We start from the raw sequence: 25,952 nt of genomic DNA on the forward strand, positions 1-25,952 counted from the left end.
AAAAACTTGAATTGTTGTGTGGTTGAAAACATAATTTCTCTTTATAAAGAAATAAGTTGTCAAAATAATTTAAGGCGCCTTCGATTCACCACATCCCTGCTCGCTAGTTTGAACATTGCTCGCTTGACGAAAAATTTGTAAGTGAGGCCACAACAAAATTACCGAGCAAGTTTCCCCACTAACTCACTATTTTCAATGCTGCCAACTCTCTCTCAAATGAATTTCATTAGACTCTTCGCATTCCCTACCTTGCAATTGTTAGTTTTTACCCTACAGTCAACAATAGCATTGAAAGTAACGAAATCACAGAGGGGGTTAACAGAGCACGGGCACTAGAAGTAACGTGTTGCCCTGTATGAACACGTTCTCATACTCATTAAGTGTTTCCAAACTATTGTAATTTAATTTTTGACAGCTCTTTTCCAGTACTGCCAACAGATGTTTATTTATGCCGTTGCTTCATCTATTCACCATTTCTTAATGCGACTGTAGTTATCACCTTTTCAGCCAATTGTATTCCCTTAAGCTTCTTAGGCGGCGCTACACTTTTTTTGGGGATCCTCCTGCTCCAACTAAATTTTCTATTGGTGAACCGAAACTTCACCTGCATTAAACCAGAAATGCCTGACTTTTTATATTTTAAATATTTAATATTTTCTTAGGCAATTTTATTATTTTTAAGAGGCTAAAAATGCTTTCAACGTAGTTTTTATTACAATATTACCATTGGTCTGCTGTGCTAGGCTTTTTCTTCCATATAAAAATTCGAGCATCGGCATACTTTGTATAGTAAAGGCAACTTGGTACTAGTGAGGCTTCAAAGTGCAGGCTCAATGCAATAATACTAAAATATATGAAATGGGACTAAATGGCAGCTTTGCTTGGAGCGCTTGAAGTGCCGCGAAGTTTCACTTAGCTCCATGTTCTTTTTACAGCGCTTTTACCATTAGGAATTGAACACCTCTGTCTTTCATTTAATTTCATTTTGTTTAGCTTCATTTGTGAATTTTCGGTACATTAAAAAATTGTTTATATAGATTTGTTTTTCAAAAATGTTTGAAGAAAATTTGATAAATGCCATTGAAAAGCATAGATATACATATCGTTCTTGAATCGTTCCTCGTCTCTTGAAAGCTTGCGCAAAGCTCGATCTAAATATAATTCGCGTATCCAAGTTTTCATCGTTGGCGTGATCGGAGTCTTATCTTGTATATTTTTACTATTAGAAGGAAAATTCGCAATATGATTCAAAAATTTTCCTTTTTTTCCTTTTACGAATCATCTGATTGTTGTGACAGCTTTCAAAGCGCCCATTTGGCCATACAAGTTTTCAAAGTCAAGCAAAACAATTGCAGCAAGCAAAGCCAGCCTGCTTTGATCAAACACCTTTAGACTAATTTGACCGATTTTTTTTTTTACATGTAAAACATCAAGACGCACACGACAAATAGGAAGAGGAGTTGGGCTGAACACCCAATAAAGGATGTAAGCGCCAAGTATATACGCCTTTTTGGTATGATGGCCAAAAGTAGACCAAATTAAGACTCAGATGACACTTGACAATTGCAATGGGAAAAAACGACTTCCATTTTTCAGGCAGAGGTCCACGCTTTAGAGCTATGTGCCAGAGAGTGTCTTCGTAGAGGCACGCGTGGCTTGCACGCAGCTCTAAAATCGCTAGATACCTTATCATATCAATCAAGGTTGCTCTGGGAATGTTTTAAAATTCTCGAAACTTTAGCATCAAGAAACTTTGTTACTCTGATGGGGGTACCGGGACATGAGGAGCACGAAGAGAAGGATATTCCGGACACTTTAGCGAAAAAGGGTGCAAGCACTCCCTTCATTAGTCCTTAACCTACATATATGCGGGGTAGACAACAGCTTCAAAAGTGCTTTTTACGTGAGCGGGAAAAACGAAGCCTAATCAAGTACTGGAGAGCCGAAACGGGCATGCAGTAATCGAAAGGATTCATCGATCCAGAATGTATAAAGGTAGAGGCAAACCTTAACCTCAGCAGAAAAGACATAAAATTCTACACTGAACTACTAACAGCACATTGTAAACTCAACTACCTCATGAAAAAAAATTGGTGTGGCTTAAAATCATTGTTGTAGACTCTTAAAAGAGGCACAAGAAACAACAAAACATGCTCTATGCGACTGCCCAACAGTGGCACGACGCAGACTAAATTACCTGGGAAGCGGGGTTATGGATCCAAACCTCCTGGTAGATTTTAAACCCACAGCAATTTTAGGATTTCTTAAAAAATAAAACTAGTAGCCCATCTTGCGTACTCATATTTGGTATTTTTCCTTGTTTGGTTTGATTTATTTCTCCAGAGTTGATATTTTCTTTCTGGATGACTTTTTTATCCGGCGAAATCTCACAGATCAGTGCGCCAAATTGATTGAAACTTAGTATTCGTAGTTACAGTCTGTGTCAGAAAAAAAGAACCGCGATTATTCATATTCGAATATAAAAGATATATATTTAAAAAATTTGTTCACATAAAAGTATGTACAAAAGTACGAGTCGCAATTACTGAATAAGTCGTATAGTCTCCATCGTTGTCGAGTATAGCCTGGCATCTTCTCGGCATGCTTTGCACCAACTTTTCTGAGTAGCTCGTCGACAGAGGAACAGATTTTGCGAATTTGACGCACGAGTTACTTTAAATCGGGGACTGGCTTTCCGGCAAGATGCGGTTTCAGAATTTCCCACACATTTTCAATGGGGTTGACGTTTGGGGACTGAGAAGGCCAGTCCATTACTGTGACACCATTTTCTTATATTGTTGTTTCTCAATGTGTTTTTCTGAGACCAGTGGTTTTGATGATGTGGGGTGGTGGGATATGTTCGCCTCCTTCAGTCGTCGTTCGATGGTGTTAGTACTCACATATATTCCCTTTTGAGCAAGAATTGTGTGTGCTTAGCGTAGTCGCAAAGAAGGGTGCCGCTTAAAACATTGGACGATCTCTTTATCCTGCTTTTTTGTCGTCACTCACTTCAAGCCGCGCTCGGAAAAGTCATCAACATTTTTGTTCACTTTAACCGCTGATTCCACATTACAACAAACTTTTTTGATTTTTTAATAACTTTTACAGCCGCGCCGTAAGATAATTTCGGCCCATTCGAATGCGTGCATAAAAATACCGCCTCGAAACGCTTCGCCCCCTTCTCGCTCTCAGTTTTGTTTGGTTGCGTTTACGGGAAAGTTTCGAACGACACTAACCTGAGTTAGTACTGGCGTCGTAGCCCTTGAGTGGGACTATTACGCAGCAAAAAGCAGAACGAAATATATCCTGAAGTTACAAGAAAAAAACCGGTTATTTTCTTCTGACACAAACTGTATATTGAGTGGCCAAATAGTGCCAGGTAGAAAAAGAGGCTACTAATCTATAAGTAAGGCTTAAGCGTTCTCGGCTATGAAGGCTACGAAGGCAGCTACCATAGCAAATGTGGCACCGATTTACGCAAATTGCAATAAATAAATACTATTGTTGCTACATAACATACATGCATTTGTACTTACATATGTATATGTATAAAATGAGAACCCACGAAAGGTTAATGAACGCCATCAATGATTGCACAAGTTGAACCAGCTTTTCGCACAGCTTTTTTGACTTGCATACAATTAAACACATGTCTTTCGCTCATTATTTATTTATAATCAATAATTTATTCAATGTATGTAAGTACGTATTTGCATTAGTATAGTCTTACATACATACACAAGTAAATATACTCGTACTTACGCAAAATGTATACTCAAGTCCACTGCGTCAGTAGGTCATTAAATGTCAACACTAATTGCACTCGGACACTTATTTCGCTATCTTTCTTTAAAAACAAGTTTATTACCAATAAAGTTCACACGTGTTTTTAATTTAGCAATTATTTAAATAAGGAAGTATGAATTTTTAAAAATTTAATTTAAATATATGTGAATAAACGTAGTGTTGGGACTTAATTTCTCTTAACTTTTAAGGCAAAATTTTACGAAAGCCAGTACCGAAAATTTTCAGTTTGATTGTCTTTTTTATTTAACAAAAATATCTACATATTTCATGCTTTTTTTGTAATTTTTATCGCGTTGTCATATCTATTTATCGCCATTTATTTGAGCCCTTTCCACTTAAAAAATTTGTTGCAACTAATTAAAAAAAATCGTAAAAAAATATTTCCCAAAATTCAGATGGCGTGCTAATGATTTTTCATAAATTTATTGCCGTAGCAAATTTTATGATCAAATTTATTATTGCGATGAAAATTGCGACGATAAAAGTGCATTGCATCTAATGTCTGTACATACAGGGTGCATTACACTCTCCATAAAGAAACAAAAATCGGTACTATTTTCCGTCGGAGTTCTGAAATGTAGGTATAACGGAAGCGGTACTTGGGCTTCGGGTGAGCTCGCTAGCGGCTCTATTTATTTGCCCTTGATTTGCTTGGCAAATGAAATAATAAACAAAAACGCAACTTCCTGCATATTTACATTCAAGAAGAAAATTTTGCCACCTCGTTTAAAGAAATACGTTTCAATCCATCTATGTTCAAAAGCACGTATTTACTTAAATTAGGTTGGATCGCCAAAAAATGTTGCGCTTTCTACTTTCCGAAATTTCAATATTTTTTGTTCTGTTGAAAAACGAACTCACTCCGAATCTCACTATGCCTAATCACCGAGTACCCTCTTTCTTCTTCTTTGCATTTTATTATAGGCTTCTTGCCTGTTTTTCTTCACGCACCGAGTACCCTCTTTCTTCTTCTTTGTAAATTACATTTCATTACACGAGAAAACATAAAATTCAAAAAATCCCAAATCTAATATAATTAAATAAAAACAATATATAATAAAAAAAGTGCGTGTAGCGTAGTACACATAACAGAAGTGAAACTTTCAAGGCAGACAAAGAAAGAGGGAGAGACCCGAGAGAGAACGAGAAAGAGAGAGAGAGAGAAAGAATATATATCTAAATAAATTCACAACATTTGCAGAAACTACAAATAGAAAAAATTTACAAAAAGCGGAGAAGGGTCGACCGGACACAAACCGTGGCAACAACGCGTACTACTCCAAGCGTTTATCACCCGCACAAACACAGCGATTTCAGGACCGCAGCAACAGCTCAAATTACCGCACTTATTATAGCACTTTATAGTACGCAGAAGCACTAGCCAGGAAACGGAAATAAGCGCCAAAACGTAGGCATCAAAAAAACGCCAAAAAAATTGGGAACAAAAAACGCCGCAAACAGTAGGCACGAAGGAAATATAACGCCAAAAAGTAGGCACCAAAAATATATGTCCTACAAGTTTGCACCAACAAACAAGCGCCAAAAAGTAAACAGTGTTCTTTCCCACTAGAAATTAGCAACCACAAGGAAATACTCAGGAAGAATAGCCTAAAGTGTATCTAAGATGTATATAAGGTATAGCTCTCTCTCTCCATTTCCTCTACGTTATATCTTTTTCTCCTTTCGCGGAACGAAAATACCCAAAACGTTACATGGCCTTGAAATTTTACACTCCATTCTCGCTCGTCCATCGACGCCTAAGAAGTTTCACTTCAAAAGGATTTTATGTGTCTTCAATTGATGTAGATATCCAGCTCTCCTTCCATCGTTTTGCATGTCTTCCCGGTGCACGACTTCCGTTTGGTTTAGAATCTCTAGCAATCCTTATTATTCCATCACTGGATGCTCTTGTTATATAGTCATTCCAAGCTCGTCTTCTAGTCCTTACAAGTTTAACAATATCAGCAATTTTCGTTTCCTTCCTTATTACCCCACTTCTTGTGCAATCTGGATGAGTTTTTCCTGCGATGGATCGTAAAATTTGCATTTCTGTGGTACGTAGCATTTGTTTTGTTTTTGCATTTTCAATTCACGCCTCTGCACCATACCTCAGAATGGGTCTTATCACAGATTTGTATATTCTTGTTTTCCCTTCCGTTCCATATAAAGATTTTGGTTTATCGATACATTACACTTGTCTAGTTAATCCAGGTCAAAAATTGTTAAAAATAATAGGACGAAAATGTAAAATCTAAACAATTCGTTTATGAGTTTATGCAAGGCGCATTCATTAAACGTGGTGGCACTAGACCAACAACATTGCCTTGTACGTTTGATTGTCAAAGTAGAGTATCGGGAAACTAGAAAACAAATAATGAATTATCCTTATTTCATTCTGAGCTAACAGCCACATGGACACGGCGAAAGAAAAAAACCACTCAGCTGATTTAGCAACACCACCTTTAATAGATTCGCCTTGATTTTATGGTAAAATAAGTCAAACCTTCGGTTGGAAATCTCAAATGACAAAGTGGTCGAGGCTAGAAATACGCCATTTTAATATTTCATTTTTCATTCGATGCCAAATCATTCTTTATTTACAAGCCATTTGAAGTTGACGTCTCAGTGTTTTTTGTTTTTATTATGGAAAGGAACGAACATCGTTTTTTATAAAATACTTTGTTTTCGAAGGTTTGTCAGCAACATAAATTCATAGAAATATACCGAAAGTATTAAAGGAATCTTCTCCTTCATTTCCAACTGAGCATGGGATGGATTTAAGAGATTAAAAGATGAATCTAAAAAGTGCAACAACATTAAATATCATTGAGGAAATGTATGGCATTGTTCGTGAAGACTCATATTTGACTAATAGTGGAATTGCAGATATGAACAAGTATTTTACATGGATACTATCATATGGAAAATTCATTCGGAGAGTCAATGCCACATTTTTTAACAATTCAACATATAGTTTTAGAATCGTATTTCACAGAGGTTTTGGAAAATCATTGCAGATAAAATTACTGAAGGATCATTGGAATAATATATGTGGGTGCATATGTAAGGTTTTTTGATACATCACAGAATGGACACTTCAATAATTTAAAACCATAATTCAAGTACAATGGAATCTAAATCATATTTTGGATTTATAGTAGTTTATTATTGTTATTATTATTATTTTCTAAGTCACATTTTCTTATTTTCGCTTTCTTACTTTTCAACCAACCTGTATATCCATAAATGTCAACAATGTTGCGTTTGAAGGCTGCAACTAACGGAAATGATGCTGTGATGAATAATACTGACGCAAGAAGAATAAATTTAGAATCCAGTGAATCATGAGAACTGAAACATCTTAACTGCACCTGAACTGAATGTTCCTCTTAAGACATAAATTAATTTGCATCCTCTAGTTATCATTTTTTTTTTCTCTTTTAATATCATATGCGAGTTTTATACCACAATGTAGCACTGTGACGGCCAGAAGGCTCTCTTTAAGTGTTGGTTCAGCATCAATGGCTCTGCATTGGGAAATGGAAGTGAAAATAGGTATTCCGAGTTAAATCATCAATTTGGTATCCATTCGAAAAGGTAGATCATTCGCTTCTGTACTACTTTGGCTTCAGATCGCTTAGACGAAGAGGTAGTAGAAGAGAAGATATTTTGTTTGAAGTAACCGTGTAGAAACAACGCCTTGAACGGCATTCTTTTAATATGCTTTTGTACTGTATATTGCGTCGAAAAGTTACAATTTTGAAGGAAATAAATTATAGATTGATAGTAGCTGCTATCACTTGAACTTAATTCCTTTCAAATATAGGGTTTTTCAGTAAGAGCGCTTCAACTTTTGAACTTTTTTGAATAAAACACAAACGGTTTGACTTTTTTAACTAATTTTTTTTTTTATTATCGAGTTTGAACATATACATTTAAGTATGAAATTCGATTTCTTTTGCATGACCACCGCGTGCACGTTTTACGAAGTCCAATCGTTGAACCCAATTTTCGACCACTCTTTTGCATAAATCGGCCGAAATTCCAGCAATTTCGCGTTCAATATTGGCTCTGAGCTCACAAATCGTCGCCGGCTTGTTACTGTAGACCAATGACTTCACATAACCCCAAAACGGGACGGCTTGTTAAATGGACCGTAAAATGGCCGTAATGCTATTAAAGTAGCAGCAACAGAACGATTATTTTCATAAAAAATTTGCACGATTTGCAATCGTTGCTCAAGTGTGTAGCGTTCCATGATGAAATGTATGTATACTAATGAAGTTTACAAATGACAAGCGAAAAATAAAAAATATTGCGTCGTTCGCCCTCCCTATCGGAAAAAAGTTGAAGCGCACCTATTGAAAAACCCTATATGTCTGAAGCAGTTGATGTTTGCTCAAAAATAATTTTTATACTCTTTTTCAAGTATTTTCATTTACAAATCGGTCCCATTCTTAAATTCTTCAAATTCGATCATATAAAGAACTTTCGTAGAAAGCTTTAAGAACTGGAAACAAATGGCAGTCTTTAAAGCCGTCTAAATTGGGCGATGACTAGAAATTTGTATTAATAATTATGATTTTTAAGCCCCGTTCATGCTGTTTTCCACTCAAATTCTGAGAATTCTGAAAAGTTCAATAAATTCTGAGAATTCAGTCAAAAAAGCGAAACATCTGAAACTTGCAAACCAGAAGTTAAAGGATTAGGGGTAGTCAGAAGCCCGAAAAAATGATGATTTTCAATAATTTTGTTTTTGCTAGTCAATTGCTTTATTTTATAAAAATAAAAACATAACATTAATACATCATGTTTCAACTTGACTTTAGTAAAATTAAAAAAACCACATTAATAATTGTAAAAGTTATCGCTGTTTGTGTGGAGCCCGTTTCTTCAGAAGCCCCTTGCAATAAACATCACAAGTCCTTGGAGATTCATCTAAAGTCAATCAGACAAGAGAAATTAGTTTTATTAATAGATAATCTTATGCCTGATCGAAGCTTTTCTTTCAAAATTAACAATATCACGGCCTAAGGAAATATTTTTCAGATTTTCGAGAAAAAAATCGAAAATTAATTGTTTAAAAAAAATTGAAATTAAAAAAAAAATCCTTCGATCAGGCTCGAGTATTTTATACATTTTATTGAAATCCAAGTTTAAGTTACAGTGATGACCAGTTCAAAAAACATAGTTTTGAGAAAAACGCATTTAAAGTTTTGCTATCAAGCTCCGGATCGCCCGAGTGCCCTTTGTGAATTGTTGAATAACTCAAAAAGTATTTGTCAGATTCACTTCAAATTTTCACACAATATTTTTAAGACATTATGCTTTAAAAAAACTATAAAAAAACGAATCCAATTTTTTGAAAATTCTGGCTACCCCAAACCCCTTAAAAGAAACGATAGTTATCGCCTTGGCGATGCAATTCTCGTAGTCATTTACCCTTTTCTAACTTCCTAAAGGAAATTGCCCTCTCAATGTAGAATTTTTGAAGCACTTTATCTTGCAGATGCTAGCTTTTACTTTTGCTTGCCGTACCGTCGCCTGATTAGCTGGCGTTAAAATCGAATCGAATAGCATTTTACATTAATTTCGAATATGACACTGTAATACAAAAAAAAAATATTGTCTTTAAGAATTCCAATTTTCAAATTAAATTTTACAAATTAATTTGAGTAATTCGTAATTTTTAAATTTTACATTTAGGAGTTAGTTTTGTTGCGAAATTCAATTAAACCTTAGAGTACGTAACATAAAGGACGGAGTGGGGACATTAAAGTCCCCCACACAAAAATATTTTTGTTTTAATTATAAGTTGGCATATTAATATTACAAAGACGATAAGTTTTTATACAGGATTTAAAATAAAACTCGAATACTTAAAGGGAAAAAGAGAGAAAGAAATTATTTACGAGTAATTAAACCCCGTACTCTAAGAGTTAAAGTAAGCAATTTCTATGTATTCAAATGAGCCCAGATAGACGGTAGCGCTGGACGGGAATTTTCGATGTTGCGATTAACGGCAGTTAATATCTATTGTGAATGAAAAATAATGAAACTTTTAAAGAGAAGAACAATAAAGACTGGATGCAATGCTACTTTGCACTAACACCTACGAAACATTAATTTTTTTCTATCTTTCAGAACAGTTTGAAAAATTCCAATTTAAGATTTTTTTTTAAATCATTATTTCTTGGTATCACGGCAGCTAATACCCGTATTTGTCGCTTGGGGTCCATCTTTTACTGTCAAAACTATCCATTAAACAAATCAGCTGCTCACTAATACGCGTAATAACCATCTGTCACACTACAATTTTAATCAGAATTAAATGCGGTAATCCCGATCAACGCCGCCGTCTATTTAGGCTATCAGTTGAGCTTAATATCATTACAATTTATGCGTAATTTTAAAGTTTTGTTTTAATTTAACTCTTGAAATTTTTACTCAAAGTTACAATGGGAAAAGTAAAAACATTAAAAACACTATTTTTCAGAGTTTTATGCAAAAGTTCTGCAGGAAAAACCAAATGCCTTTAATTGAATTTCGCAGGGTATAATTTTGATTGATTTCAGATGTGGTTCTTTCTATATTATCTCACAATCTCATATGAAATGAGAACTGTAAATTTTAAGGTGGCATAAATACTGATACAAACATTTGTACAATATATGTCTTCTTATTTTCCTAACCTATTAAAAAAATGCTATAAGACCCCAGTAAAATAATTTTTTTTATTTTGCTGCTTGCGTGCACTTTTGCGTAGCATTTGTGCTTTTTATTTGTTTTTATTATTTTATTATTAATACATATAATAGAAGATGTGAACAAGAAATCGGGTACCAAATTTCTTGAGTGTCAAATAAAAAATTATTGGTAGCACTGGCCGCCAATTTCATTGAATGAAATAAGAGGAAAAGGGAAGCGGAATTTAAAAAACAATATGTGAAAAGGCTTTCACTTCAATATTAAAAAATTAATTAAATTAAATTAATTAAAAAAAAATTGAATTTGTTTTTGCATTTTCTTAAAGTATAATATCTTAAAAATATTGTATGAAAATTTTAAGTGAATCCGATAAATACTTTTCGCGTTATTCAACAATTAACAAAGGGCGCTCCGGAACGTTCGAGAGCAAGTAGCAAAACTTTAAATACGTTTTTCTCAATACTATGTTTTTGAACTAGTGATCACATCAACTTAAAAACCGCTTCGTAGATTTCAATAAAATATATACTGCTTTTGAAAAACATAAAAAAATCGTGCCTGAAGCCGCCATATTGAAACAAAACAAAAGCTTCGATCGATTATCTATTAATAAAACTAATTTCTCCTGTCCGATTGATTTTAGATGAATCTCCAAGGACTTGTGATGATCACCGCAAGAGACTTCTGAAGAAACGGGCTCCACACAAACAGCGATAACTTTTACAATTATTGTATTATTTTTTTTTTTAATTTTGCTGAAATCAAGTCGGCACATGATGTATATATTAACGCTATGTTTTTAGTTTTGTAAAATAAAGCAAAAAAAAACAAACAAAATTTTTGAAAATCATCATTTTTTCGGGTTGCTGACTACCCCTAACCCCTTACAGTGGTCGCACTCATTCAACAGAAATTAGCAGTAATATTTAAAGAGCCTCTGATTCAATACGGATACGAAGTGAACGATAGCAAAACGAAATGTTATTTAATATTTTTACTGCCATCGGCTGCCAGTTATTGTTTTTTCAGCACATCTGCTAATAAATGTCATTGAAGTCATCTACCGATTTTGCTCTGAATGATCGCTTAATTGGACATTGAGGCAACGGCCCTAAAAGTGTTACAACGATTATTCAATTATGTCCATACTCATTCAATAATTATTCAAATTAAATGATTCTGTTTTTTCTCCTACCCAATAGCTCATCACATTTTCAAACCATTGAATCATCAACAGCCATCATCGCACATTCGTTCATTGCAATGAAAAACTCATAATGAAACTACAAACAAATATATGGACTCTCCAGAAATGTGTTAATTGCGACTATTTCACACATTAATTGTCAATTTACTAGCACCTTTACCTTTGCATTGTGAATATAAACGTTGCCATTTTCCGAAGTATCAAGCGACCGTGGGCGCCGAGCTGTAGCGCCATAAAGTCTGCTTGTGGGCAATAAAAATTACACGTCACGTTTTATTGGCGTGCGGCTGTCCTCACAACGCACACGGCGCACGCGATAAATAGTACATACATACGAGTATATATGCTACTAGAAATGCTTATGCTCATACATAGACACATATGTACATATAAATATATGCATGTTTACATTTGTTTAGTAATTGTTTGTAGTCAATGGTGTTTAGATGCTCATTCATAGGAATTATACGCCAACAACTTACGTCAATAAAGCATCACATTCAGTGGTCAAAGAGTAGTAAGCATACGATACTCGGCATTCCATGTGTATGTATTTACAAAGCGTACGAGTAAAAATCATAATAACGCAATGAAATTTTTACATACATACGGCAGTGAATGTAATAAAAATAATTGAAAATTTAATAACCATTAGACTTGAAACTGTCAATAACACAAATTTACAAACACACGTACCTGTGCAGCTATAACTACGAATGCCGGTTGCCGTACCAACATTTGTTGTCGTCTGTTTGCGTTACGTGGCGGAGAGATTTACACCTGTGTTCACAGGAATAGCAGCGCGAAGTTTTACAAAGTGCTGACTATTTATTTTCTATCATTATTATTATTAAAAGATATAAGAGGAACCATATAACCAATTTTGTTTTAAGTTAATAGCAAATATTAGGTGCGCAACTAAGCTGTTTGTCAATAGATGCCGCCAGCCCTGTGTGCTAGTCGATTCTACAATAACATAACCTAAAAGTCATAAACCAAGCTTAGATATATGGTAAACAAACTGCTGCGACACATTAGATATTTTGTTTTGATGTCATATACTTTGGGTTTTGTGAAAATGTCTGATTTTGTGTCGAATAGCCGTCATTTGCGGGAAGTGTTGATTTTCTTCTCTCTCATTCGAAAAAACGGCGGCTGAAGCGCATCGAGAGCTACAAAAAGTTTATGGAGATGCTGCTTTAAGTGAAACAACATGCCGAGATTGGTTTCGTCGCTTCAAAGACGGTGATTTTAATGTTGAGGACCGTCCGCGTGAAGAAGGCCAAAAACCTTCGAAGACGCTGATTTGGAGGCATTGCTCAATGAGGTTCCGTTTCAAACACAAGAAAAGTTTGCTTCAGTACTAGGAGTTACCCGCCAATATGTTTCCAAGCGATTGCATGCTTTGGGAATGACTCAAAAACAAGGGACTTGGGTTGCTTATGCGGTAAAACCAAGAGATGTTGACAGTCGTTTTTTCGCCTGTGAACAACTGCTCCAGCGGCAAAAAAGGAAGAGTCTTCTGCATCGCATCGTGACGGGTGATGAAAAATGAGTTCATTACAGCAATCCAAAGAAAAGAAAGTCATGGGGCTGGTCATGCTTCTACGCCGTCGCCTCGGCCGAATATACACGCTGCGAAGGTTATGCTACGTATTTGGTGGGACCAAGTTGGTGTTATTTATTATGAACTGTTAAAGCTAAGCGAAACCATCACTGGGGATCGATATCGCCTTCAATTGATGCTATTGAGCTGAGCACTGCGCGAGAAACGGCCGCAATACGCGGAGAGGCATGAAAAAGTGATTCTACAGCATGACAGCCCAAAACCAGTCAAAACCTACCTGGAAACACTGAAATGGGAAATCTTTCCCCACTCGCCATATTCTCTAGATATTACGTCGTCCGATTATCACCTGTTCTGATCGATGGCTTAGCTGACCAGCAGTTCCATTCATATGAAGACATAAAAAAATGACTTGATTCTGGAATAGCCTCAAAAGATGAACAGTTTTACCGCGATGGTATACGAGATCTACCAGAAATATGGGAAAAAGTAATAGCCAGGCAATACTTTCAATGATTCACTTGTAACCATTTTTTCAGAATAAAGTTGTATTTTCATCAAAAAAACAGCGAGAACTTAGTTGCGCACCTAATAATATCAGAAATTGATTCAAAATTTTAAAAATTTCAATAAGTATTCATCAAAATTTGAAACTCTTTAGCCCCAATTAAAAAAAATTCTAGATGTGCAGCTTTGTAGCCCACTAAACTTTGATATGATATTATGCCAGTTTAAAGTGACTCAAAATACGTATGGATTTTTGAGAATTTTTTTTCGTTGACGGTACTATGCATTTTCTTCTCTGTAGGTTAGGTTAGGTTGAAGCGGTTGCTAACCTCAATGTCACGATGACCAGGTACCTACATATGTAACCTTTAGGTGAAATGATTCATCTTATCAAGAGATATGCGGCATTTCTTGGCTACCTTGGAGGTTTTTCTATATAAAGAATGCTCGAAATTTTTGTAAATCGAAAAAATGTATAAAACCAAATAAAAAAAATATCAAAAATCATCTCGAATTTTCAGCCACTTCAGACTTGCAATTTATTATATCCAAATTCAATGAGCTATAAAATGGCATTCTAAAAATTCTGATTAAATAGCTTGAAACTTTGATAACAAGTTGTTGAATTTTTTAAAAATTCTGTGCATACAATGTGGCGCAAAATTAATCACCCCATCTGAAGCTTTCTAATTTTTACAAATGACGTAATACGCGAATCATATATTTTTGGTACTTGTGAACTAGACAGCCGCACAATACAAACAGGCAAATAATAGAGGGCGTATTAGCTTAAAGAGACGGCAGCGTTAATCGGGATTACCGGTACAATTAATTCTGATTAAAATTGTAGTGTGACAGATAGTTCTTACGCGGATTAGTGAACAACTGATTTGTTTATTGGATAGTTTTGTCAGTAAAAGCTGGACCGCAGGCAACAAATACGGTAGATGATACGAAGAAATAATTATTTATTTCAAAAAAATCTTAAATTGCAATTTGTCAAACTGCTCCGGGATATCAAAACAATTAAGGGTAGCCGGTGGTCTAGAGCACGAAAATTTCACCTATTTTCACGATTTTTTTTTTTTGCCATTAAAAATTTAAACAAGGATGCTTCAACTTTTCGGACTTATTAGTACGTTAATTGAGCATACAAAAAAATTTTTTTTTTACTTTTGAAACGATATTTATTATTATAAAAATGCCGCTGAAGATCACCCTCTCGAAAAATCGAACGCCGACGGCGTAGATGATTTCGAGACTTCTACTCATCTGAAACACAAAACTCAAGAAGATTCTTAATCAGAAAGAGTGCAGTTTTTTTTCAGTTTTCAGGTTTTTTTCACTAGTTTTTTAGTTTAAAAAATAGGAAATTATTTAAATAAAATTATGATTCTAGTTCCGACGCTAGCGATACATGTTGTGAACAACATATCCAAATTTCAAGTGATTCGGTTGAATAGTTTTTCTGTTTTCATCCCCGCCGTGCCGAAAAAAGTCGTTTCGAGATAAAAGAGTTTAAAGTTTGAGGTACAGGAGAGCGCGGAACGCTCTCTACCTAGTTAAAGGGCTGCAGAAGCGATAATATTGGGAATTTCCGCATGAAAATTTCCCAGTATATTTTTAAGATACAGTACTATCTCGATAATCCGGACACGCGGTAGTCCGGTCACATCTATAATCCGGACAACTGCTAAATTCGGACAGTTTAACATTTTTTACTCTATAATCCGGACATTTTTCAAATTTGCTTCGCAATATGTTCATACATATGTATTTTAATTTTTAATTTGCTTTGTGAGTTTTTCGTAAAATAGCGGTACTTTAACAACAATATGGTATATGTATACGAAATGCAACAGCATAAATCACGCGTTGTGTTTATTCTTTAGTGACAAACTGAATTGAGTGGACATTATTATTAGGAAAATAATAATATAGAAGAAGCTGATTCTGATTGAACCATAGTTGAAGCGGTAAATACTATAAGTAGCGGTGAAGCAAAAAATATTTTTTCCAAGGCTATACAATGGGCAGAACAAATTGACGCTTCGGCTATGGATATTTTAGTTTTAAGACTGCAGATAAAACTGCAGATAAAATGTTGCTGGCGAACTCGCAGCAGACCAATATTAATAATTTTTTTGAAATAGTACATATGTAATTACTAAATAAAAAAATGTTTGATTATGTACAGATGTACATATTATTATGTAAGTATGATTGTACTGTATTTAATAAAACTATTTATGTACCTACATATATCTGAATTGCGTTATGTTCATTTCAAAAAAACAACGTTTAGTTGAAAAAAAAAAAATCATCTATAATCCGGGCACCCCCATAATCCGGACGACCCCTAACATTAAGGGTGTCCGGATTATCGAGATAGTACTGTACTATACTTTTGAAATATCGAAAAACAAAAAATCGATTTCTCGAAATTTCTAGACCACCGGGTCCCCTTAAAGTAATTTGGAACGTGTTAGTGCAAACTAGCATTGCATTCAGTCTTTCTTGTTTTTTTTTTCTTTATAAGTTTCGTTATTTCTTATTCACAATAGATATTAACTATCATTTTTCGATAATGTTGCCATCGAAAGTTCCTCTAATCCGCTTAAACTATGAGAATTAGATCTAAGTAATTGGCAATCCGCTTTAATTGCAATTAATTCCTGAGATAATTTCAAATTAAGTCGTTGAACCCGATTAACCTCACGGCCTGTCTATGATTTAAAATCAAAAACAAGATTTCCATTACTCAAAATCATGTTTTTTTATTTAGTAAAAAATTTATGCAAAAACCAATAGGGATGATCATTTTTGCGCGAAAAAAATTTTACAAAATTGCAAGCTTCATATATACGTATTTAGTTATATATTTTTTTTTTAGTATGAACTTTATTTCTATAAAAAAAATGTAAATAAAAAGAATTTAAATAGAAACGCAAATAATAATCAAAACTTTGCAATATGTCACGCTGCTATTATTGCGAACACAGCTGTATACATGTACATATACACTTGCCTTCCATTTAGCTTACCCGGGGGCATTCCTTAGCGTTGGAAGCATTTTATAAAAGCAGCTAACTGTCTTACATTGTAGGTTGCAGTACATTGATTTTGATTTACACATAAATTTGTAAGTAGGTAAATCATTTAGACCAGTCTAATGTCAATATTTATAATAGTTCATCCATCCGCGTTTATTATTTAATTTGACTGACGATTTCTGACCGCACAACTATTCATCGTAACGACTACCGTCCATAGTTCATTTTGAAACAAAGTATAAATTGCCATGAATAATTAAATCCAATTCAGTATTGCAAACAAATTGATAAATACATACATATATACATCCAGACATTCATAGCAACTTACTATAATTATACTATCATAATATGCTAAGCAATCAAATAAGTGCTCGTGGATCGGCAATGTGCTCCCCTAATGGAAGTATAAGAGTTGCTTAATATTTACTTGCATACAATTGACGCTTTCTTACACAGGGTGACCCGGAATATGATATATTATATAAAGGGTGATTTTTTAACTATTATCTTTTTAAACAGTTGGTTTAAACAGCTGACGCACGTTTCGTCTTTTGTTTCACTGTCAAACATCTTCAGTTTGGTCTATAATTTAACCATGAATCGTCTTACAAACGAACAACGCTTGGAAATCATTGAATTTTATTATAAAAATGCGTGTTCTGTTAAGAAAGTCTTAAGTCGAAAAATTGTGTTCAGCGAAGCAGAATTGTCGATTTTGGAGTGAAGATCAGCCAGAAGAATTGCAAGAGCTACCAATGTATCCAGAAAAGGTCTCAGTTTGGTGCGGTTTATGGGCTGGAGGTATCATTGGACCGTACTTCTTCAAAGATGCTGCGAATCGTAACGTAACTGTGAATGGTGAGCGCTACCGTTAAATGATATCCAACTTTTTTTTGCCCAAAATGCAAGAGCTTGACTTGCATGACATGTGGTTTCAGCAAGACGGTGCCACATGCCACACAGCACGCGTAACAATGGACTTGTTGAGAGGCAAGTTCGGTGAACATTTTATTTCACGTTCGGGACCTGTCAATTGGCCACCCAGATCGTGCGATATAACTCCTTTAGAGCTATGTAAAAGCTCATGTCTATTCAGACAAGCCTGCTTCAATTAACGCATTGGAAGACAACATTAAAGCATTTATATGTGAGATACCGGCCGAAACATTTGAAGCGCAATCGCGGTCAACATTTGAATGAAATAATCTTCAAACATTAAATTATATGGACTGTACTATCGATTTAAATAAAAATTTCATGCATTTTTCTGAATTTTGCGTGTGTTTTTTTTGAAAAACTTTCCTATAGCTCTTAAAAAATCACCCTTTACTTTTATATATTTTCAATTTAACGCAGGTTTTATGCCTATACTAACCATGTTCTTATGAATGTAGGGACTATATCAGAAGCGTACGTGAGTAATATAAAATAATAAAAATGATGTCCTCATCGTGAGGCAAAAATGCTGTAATCTTCATGATTTGTGTCATATAAATTTAGCACGATGTAAGTACATACTAAGCCCATCAAAATATGTGTTCAGAAATTATTAAGACTCCTTGAGCAGGAAGCCTCGTAGGCGACGATCAAGGTCAGTCATCAAACAACGAGGAAAATGTGAAGATAATGCAAGCAAATTCCTTACATGCGTACAAAGTTGTGTGAAAAAAATCCTCAAAGATATAGAAGTTTCAAGAATTGAAGCGCACTGGCGCTGCTGTTCGGCTAAATTTCGCCAACAAGATGATTGAATTGATCTTCATCTTTCAACATTATTTTATCCTCAAGCAAAGCTACCCATATATATATTAGTACATATACCCTATGATCATAAAGTACCGGGAATGTTTAAATAAAACAAAACAAAGTTAAATTTCAAGCAAATTTATTTTATCTCCTTCAAAATATGACCCGTCTGAAGCATATGCCAACGTTTAACCCAATCCTATATGCACCCCTGGTAGGGAATTTGGGAAACAAAAATAAGTCGCTTGGGGCCATATCAGGTGAATACGGCGCTTGCACGATGGTATTTACTAGGTGTTTGGTCAAATAATCCAGCACAATTTGGGCTCGGTGCGATGGCGCGTTATCATCGTGCAAAATCCAAAAATTGGATTTGGCCACATTTCCGGCTGTTTGCGACGAACAGCATCTCTCAAGCGCTTCAAAATGGATACATAATATTCTTTATTGACTGTCTGACCCGATGGAAGGTACTCATGGTGATCTACGCCTTGGCAATCGAAGAAAACAGTCAATATCACCTTCCTGGTTCTTTTTGATCATCATTGATCACTCACACTCTTTAATTGATGTTTGGTAGAAGTGCTCCTCCTGTTTGTGGTGTGGAAGGCCCCACGGTTTTAAGCCGACTTCGAACGCTTATTTCTCAGGAAAGAGCAGAAAAGATGGACCTCCGTTTTCTATTGCTATTTCGAAAACCCTGTGCCCCCAGTAAAATATATGGAGGACTCAGAAATTCCTAGGCACCCCACGCCATTCAATTTCCAAACTCGTAACGATCGGCATACACGCGGAAAAGCTAAGACTACCTTTTAATGCCCATTGCAGAAGCTGTAGGGACCTTTCAGAGATGGAAGCCATTGAGCACTTTCTCTGTAAAGCTCCGGGTTTGACCGCTAGGTCACTGGGTGCTCCTTTCTTCGACAGCCTCAGGCAGTGCTCCAACCTTAATCCCATCAATCTTCTCCATTACATCAACAGATCTGGCTGTCTGTAGATATCTGCCTGTTAGAGGTCTCATAAGTGCTACTTGGGGAGTGCCAGAGTAGTACTTCAACCATTTCACCTACCTACTTATCACGCACCATCCTTCTACTATGGCGACCGCTACCCTTACTGGAGTTAAAAGTAAAGAATCTACAAAATAAGTATGAGAAACCACTTCTATATCCATATTCGAAATTTGATTAATGCGACTTGCATAGCATTACCGCATAAGGTCATAAATATGAATTAATTGTCCGGAATTTCCATTTTTTTTAGGTTCCGCGAAAAGACAGACGAATACTGTCTAGATGATATCTTAGAGTGCCTATGCCCAGCCAAGTAACCTGTAGTCACTGTTCTTTTGCTCTCGCGGTTCAGTTTTAAAATGCTTTCAAAGATTCGTCGAATAGGTGATGTAAGCCCCTCGTATTTTTTTTTTTTCTATTTAACCTGCACAGTAGTCATCAAACTAATATTTCTGCCTTTGTAAGTAATTTTACAATGTGTCCCCTGGATTTCATGCAAAATACTCTAAACTTGATTTCCAAATATTTCAATATTTACATTTCAGCTTCACCAATTCCAGTGTGGACCTCAGCTACGGTAGTATATTCCGGTACCTCCCAAGAATGTATGAATATTATAACAACAACAAATATAGGCAATTAATATGCCCAAATGTAGCCATTTCATATTACCACTCCGCGAAAGAACTAATTGGGTGACGGATTATCTTGATGGAGAGACCAAAGCTTGGCTTTCCACAATTTGAAGCTTTATTTCCTTATTCTTTAGTAGAGTTCAGTAAGAAGGTGAAGAACGAGTAGGAATTTTTATTTCAGATTTTCGAATAGGGACTGGTGTATGTTGGGTAGGCTGTACGGGCCATATTGTTTTGGCAAAATCCGTCAAATCTATTATTTATTATTTAGTCATTGATGCAAAATCACGATGGCAAGTTACAGAATTGAACGATGGGTATGTTTACCTCTCAAGAAGGCGGCTTAAATTGATCACCAAGGTCTTACTGATTCGATTTTCTGAAATCTCAAGTTTGTAATATACAAATAAGCCGCAACTGATCGCTGTCCTGACCAAAGCTAACATATTAAAGGTCATTGTTCAAATTCAGCCGGTAGCAAAGTACTTGACGATAATTTCAAACCAGATTACCAATTTTTACAAAATTATCATTCGCTTCTAACTTAAATCGCCTTAAAAGTCTTCTTGACTATATTGAAAATCTGAACCTATTCAAAAGCGCCTGCACGCGATAAATATTCATTACCATCCACCTATACATTTCAATACATCTTAATTTTCAGTAACTTAATATGAACTTTCGCAAATATTTCATTAAGGTTTTGCTGCAATTAACATTTTTCGAGGGAAGCAAAATAAATCTCTCTAGTGCCAACAAATGCTATCGATAGTCTCATTTATTTACAGAAGCGAGAGTTACAGCATTCGAAAGAGGAGGCTTCACGCTAAACAGCTGGCGATTGCTCACTCAGACACACATACATCCGCGAGCATAACTGATTACATGATGAAATATTATTTATACAAGGTGGCACAAAATTAATAATCATTTTGATTTTGAATTACCTTTTCTACTAAATAAAAGAAATGATTTTGATTCTTTATTTTGCCCTTTGCGCGCTCCACCTTTTGTACGCTGTAGCTGTCTTGTTCACAGGTGTCAAATATGATTCGCGTATAACGTCACTTGCAAAAATCTTCCGATGGGGTGATTAATTTTGCGCCACGTTGTACTTTAACCATATAAATCAAACCTTGAAACTTTATACAAAACTTAAAAAAAATTTAAAAAGCCAAGGCGCATTCTTTAAAGATGGTGATACTAGACCAACAACAATGTTTTGTAGGTTTGATTGTCAAAGCAAAGGAGAAAACAAATAATGAATTCGCCTTGTTTCATTTTGGGCTGATAGCCACATGGACACGGTTAAAGAAGAATAAGCAAATCAGCTGATTTAATGATACCACCTTTAATAAATTTGCCTTGAAAAATGTTCATCTAAATTTTGAACCTTTTTACAAAACGAAAATTTGGTGTTTTGCGGGTACTTCTTATCATAAGAACAATTTAAAACATCTAAAGTTGGTTTTTTTTTTTATTTTTGATTTCCACAATAATTTTATTTTCATATAGAATAAATGCAAAAAGCCGTCGGAAAAAATTTTTAAAAACTCGAACAATTTTTGGACACTTTAGACTCCTGCTTGTCTTACTAGAATATCATGAGGCATGTGTTTGCATACCCGAAAATGTTCTAAAAATTCAAAATAACAAAATTTAAGTTTAGATGAAAATTTCATTTGATTGAGGTTAAAGAATGGATAACATGAACCAAAATAAACAGAAAAAATTCTCACTCGAGAAACATTGTAAATATTTTTTTGAAGTGAAACTTCTTAGGCGTCGACGAACAAGCGAGAATGGAGAGTAAAATTTCAAGGTCATGCAACGTTTTGGGTATTTTCGTTCCGCGAGAGAGAAAAAAGATATAACGTAGAGGAAAAGGAGAGAGAAAGCTATACCTTATATATATCTTAGATACACTTTAGGCTATTTTTTCTGAGTTTTTCCTTGTGGTTGCTAATCTCTAGTGAGAAATAACGGTGCTTACTTTTTGGCGCTTGTTTGTTGGTGCAAACGCTACACGCATTTTTTTTTATTTTATTTTAGTTTTTTTTTAACAAAACCCGCATACACGAGTATGTATGTATGTATATAATCAAAAATAATTTAAATAAATAAATGGGATTTTATGGTCATTAACTTTAAATATGCACCATAATTTTTTTTTTACGTTATTTGTTAGTAACCTAATAAAAAATTTATAGCTGCCAGCGAGAAGTGTGGCGAATACAAATGAACTATGAACTAAGCCTAGAGAAATATGCAAACACGCTTATTCTCAAATTAGGTAAGCAGCCTATTTAAAGATCAGTGATTAACTTAAATGCGAACACTTGTGCATATACATTTTGTCAAAAAAGGATTGGAAATTGATCAATAAAACACAAAATATTTAGCACTTATTAAAATTTTTTGTATCGCCTTCAAAAAGGCCCCTTTCCGAAGTAGGATTGGAATCATCGGAACATTTTTCAAATGATCAAAAAAACAAAATTTCCGTAATCAATTTAAAAATTCTCGTTTATAGCTCCTATCGACTGGAAACGGGTGCCTGGGTGGAGTGATAATTTCAGTTTCGGAAAGAGAAGAATGTCAGGCGGAGCCACATACAGCCGGAAAAAAATTATAGCAAATCAACATTTTTACCACTTGGCTATTTTTTTTTAATGTTTTGTATTTTTGTATAAAAATATTGTTAATTTTCTGAAAAAAGCAATATTCATCCAAGTTGCAACAGTTTAATCTCAATTCCTCGATTTTTAATAAGAATTTTTAGAAAGAATTAACGAATTTGTTCCCCCTTTATGAAGAAAATGCACAACACCGTCAAGAAAAAATATTATAAAAAATTAACCAGATTTTTCAGCTACTTCAAACTTGTACTTAATCTCACTAAAATTTAATACAGAACTGCTTACCAATAACCTTACTAGAACTTCTAACTAAAATCCGGGATTTTTCAATAATTTTTGTATAAAATTTTAAAATTGCATATATTTTTTTGTTTACAAATGAGCTAAATTTAAAAAAGAAATAATAATACTGAATATTATATTAAAAAATTAAGAAAAACAGTCAAAATGTTTATGTTTGGCGGCTCTCAAGTGAATACGGCAGTTAGGTTAGGTTAACCAGGTTGGTTGGCTAAGACAAGGCGCTCGGTGGCCCTAAAGCTCATTGTGGTACCTGCATCTGATTTCCATCGCCTAACTAAGTTGCTTAAACCACTTTCTAAGAAGGTAGCGAGTCCATCCAGTGAGACATTTTGCAAATTTCTCAGGTCTTCAAAGCAATAATCGCCAAGATATTTTGTGCGGCTTCTTTGAAGAGCGGGACATTCACAGAGGAAGTGTTTTACCGACTCAATTTCTTCTTTATCATCACAAGTCCTGCAAAAGTCATTATGAGGTACACCCATTCTACTGGCCATGGTGCCAATAATGCAATGACTCGTTATAACACCTGTAAGGACGCTGGTAGTTGATTTGTTGCATCCAAGAAGACATTTCGTCCTTTTTAGATTCAGTTCTGGCCAGAGCGCTTTGGAGACCCTGCAGTTCGTAGTCAAAGACCACTTACAATTGGTTTCCGCGATTACGCTTAAGTCAATCGGAGTGTACAGTTCGTTTAGAGGAATGCTTATGTCCTCTTTCACTCCCTGAAGATGGAGCTCAGAGCCTCTCCTTGCATACTCATCCGGTCTTTCATTTCCCTCCACTTCAAAGTGGCCGGGGACCCAGCAAAGTGTGGTGTTGGATAATCGAAAGCGACCTACTGTATTCTTTAACACAGCTTGAATTAATGGGCGCTGACACCAGTGCCTCGATCGCTGCTGGACTATCAACAAAATTAGTAATGTTTACCGGAGGTAAGTTCATTAGTCTCATCGTCTTTGGTGTTTTGTCTATAGCGTAGATCTCAGCTTGGAATCTCAGCTTGGCAGTGCCATTGTCCAGTTATGGCAGTTATGCGATGATCTTTTTGGAGTTCTGGAGACGAAATTCATGCACAATAATAATCTTGGGAAATAGTGATTTTTAGCGATACAAAATCTATGAGTATTTCCACAAATCTGGCCTTTATTGACGAATTTACTCCATAATATTTGTTATCTGGGAACTAACCATGTTTTTTTTATTATTGACAATCCCTGTAAACGTGCTTTTTAAATAATCAATTTCCGGTACTTTCCTAGCAGAATGTAAATATTAAGTTCATCAAACAACTGTCTAAATTTCGATCACAAGACACCACATTCAACGCTCTTAAGTATACCCATGGTTAGCTACATATGTATTTTATGCAAAACTATGTTTATTTTCTCGGCACGTACGAGTAGAAGTGGTTGATCTTCAGGCTAATTAGCATTCAGCTAGCAAACGATTTGCCTCTTTTTCCACGAATGCTGTATTTAGAGCATAGAATAAAAATAAATAAAAATGAATAAACTAAAAATTCCGTCTCACTTGCCTCTCTTTTCAGTTGTCATTATGTGTGCGGAACCGGAGAACATTCGTCGAATTATGCTGACCGCTGAGGAGCTGAATATGGTTGATAGCGGCGAATATGTATTTATTAATATTGAAATGTTTTCGCGGTAAGTCAAAGAACAAATTAAATGATTAGGAAAATGATGATTTGCGTGCTATCTGGAACTACAAAAGTACTGTTACGCATAAAAATAGTTCATAGAAAAATGAAAGCTTATTGAAGTTCTAGTTTAGAGAAGGTATTTAATTTTCAAATACATGCTCACATTATTTTTATTGATTTCGTTTTATTATTTGATTTTTGTATATTAGTTTTTTAAACACTAAAACTATCTCGCATAGATTTTTGAAATTTTTTTTTTTGTTTTGCATACGTTATTCAGAATTTTCTGCCATATAAAAGACTACCGAGCTTTGTATGCCAACAAGGAAATTAGCCCGATTTCTAAACGACTTCGACTTATATTTTAATATACTAAAATTGAAGAATGCGCCATAAAACTGAGGTGGTGGTGTTGGAAGTGTTGTCTGAGTGACACAGACCTAATTAGCACAAAAATGACATTTTGATACACCACTTGTAGAAGCACAGCTTTTTATTAGTCGAACCATCTTGATTTAACTATGAATGTCATATGTCGTCTAATTTCTTTTCTGCGATTTCTTTCAAGTTAACCATAGAGAATTCCCCCAGCGTTCTATGTCGTAGAGCACCCACACTTGGGCACTCACATAGATAGTGAAAAACTCTTTCTCTAGATTCTTCTGGATTGCAACTTCTACATCAATCTTTGCACGGCCACCCCATCTTCCTGGCATGGTCTCCAAAGGCCAGTGGCGGTTATCGCTAACGTGATTCTGGAAATGTCTGCTCGTGGCTTTCTTAACAACTCAACAGTTCTGGATTTGTTGAAATTGAGCCCCGTTTCTTTAGTTATTTTGAAGGTATCCGTATTAGTCCATATGTCAACGGCCTGCTTCTGATATAGCGAGAAGAGATCCCTTTTGCGCACGCCTTAAGGTTAGGCTATTCTACCGCCTCGGATTCGCTACAGAATGCTGCCCCTGTCTTGCCAGTTCATCAGCTTTCTCATTTCCTTCTATGGTCCTATGACCAGATGATATCCAGATGATAGTTATGTCTCTCGTGCGCGCTAAAGCATTGAATTTTTCTTTGTATTATTTGTCGATTTTTGTATTGGTTATAGAT

The 25,952-nt window shown here is 35.1% G+C and overlaps 1 protein-coding gene across 3 annotated transcripts in view; it reads left to right on the forward strand.

Annotated features, from left to right (window-relative positions):
- The window catches only part of LOC129253396 (atrial natriuretic peptide receptor 1), a 119,533-nt gene that overhangs the window by 62,472 nt on the left and 31,109 nt on the right, over window positions 1-25,952 (forward strand). For all 3 annotated transcript variants that reach the window (XM_054891754.1, XM_054891757.1, XM_054891756.1), the window contains exon 3: window positions 24,735-24,849. In XM_054891754.1, the coding sequence (XP_054747729.1) occupies window positions 24,735-24,849 (115 nt within the window). The remainder of the gene's footprint in view (window positions 1-24,734; window positions 24,850-25,952) is intronic.

The sequence above is a fragment of the Anastrepha obliqua genome, chromosome 1 (genome assembly GCF_027943255.1).
Source record: "Anastrepha obliqua isolate idAnaObli1 chromosome 1, idAnaObli1_1.0, whole genome shotgun sequence".
NCBI lineage: Eukaryota > Metazoa > Arthropoda > Insecta > Diptera > Tephritidae > Anastrepha > Anastrepha obliqua.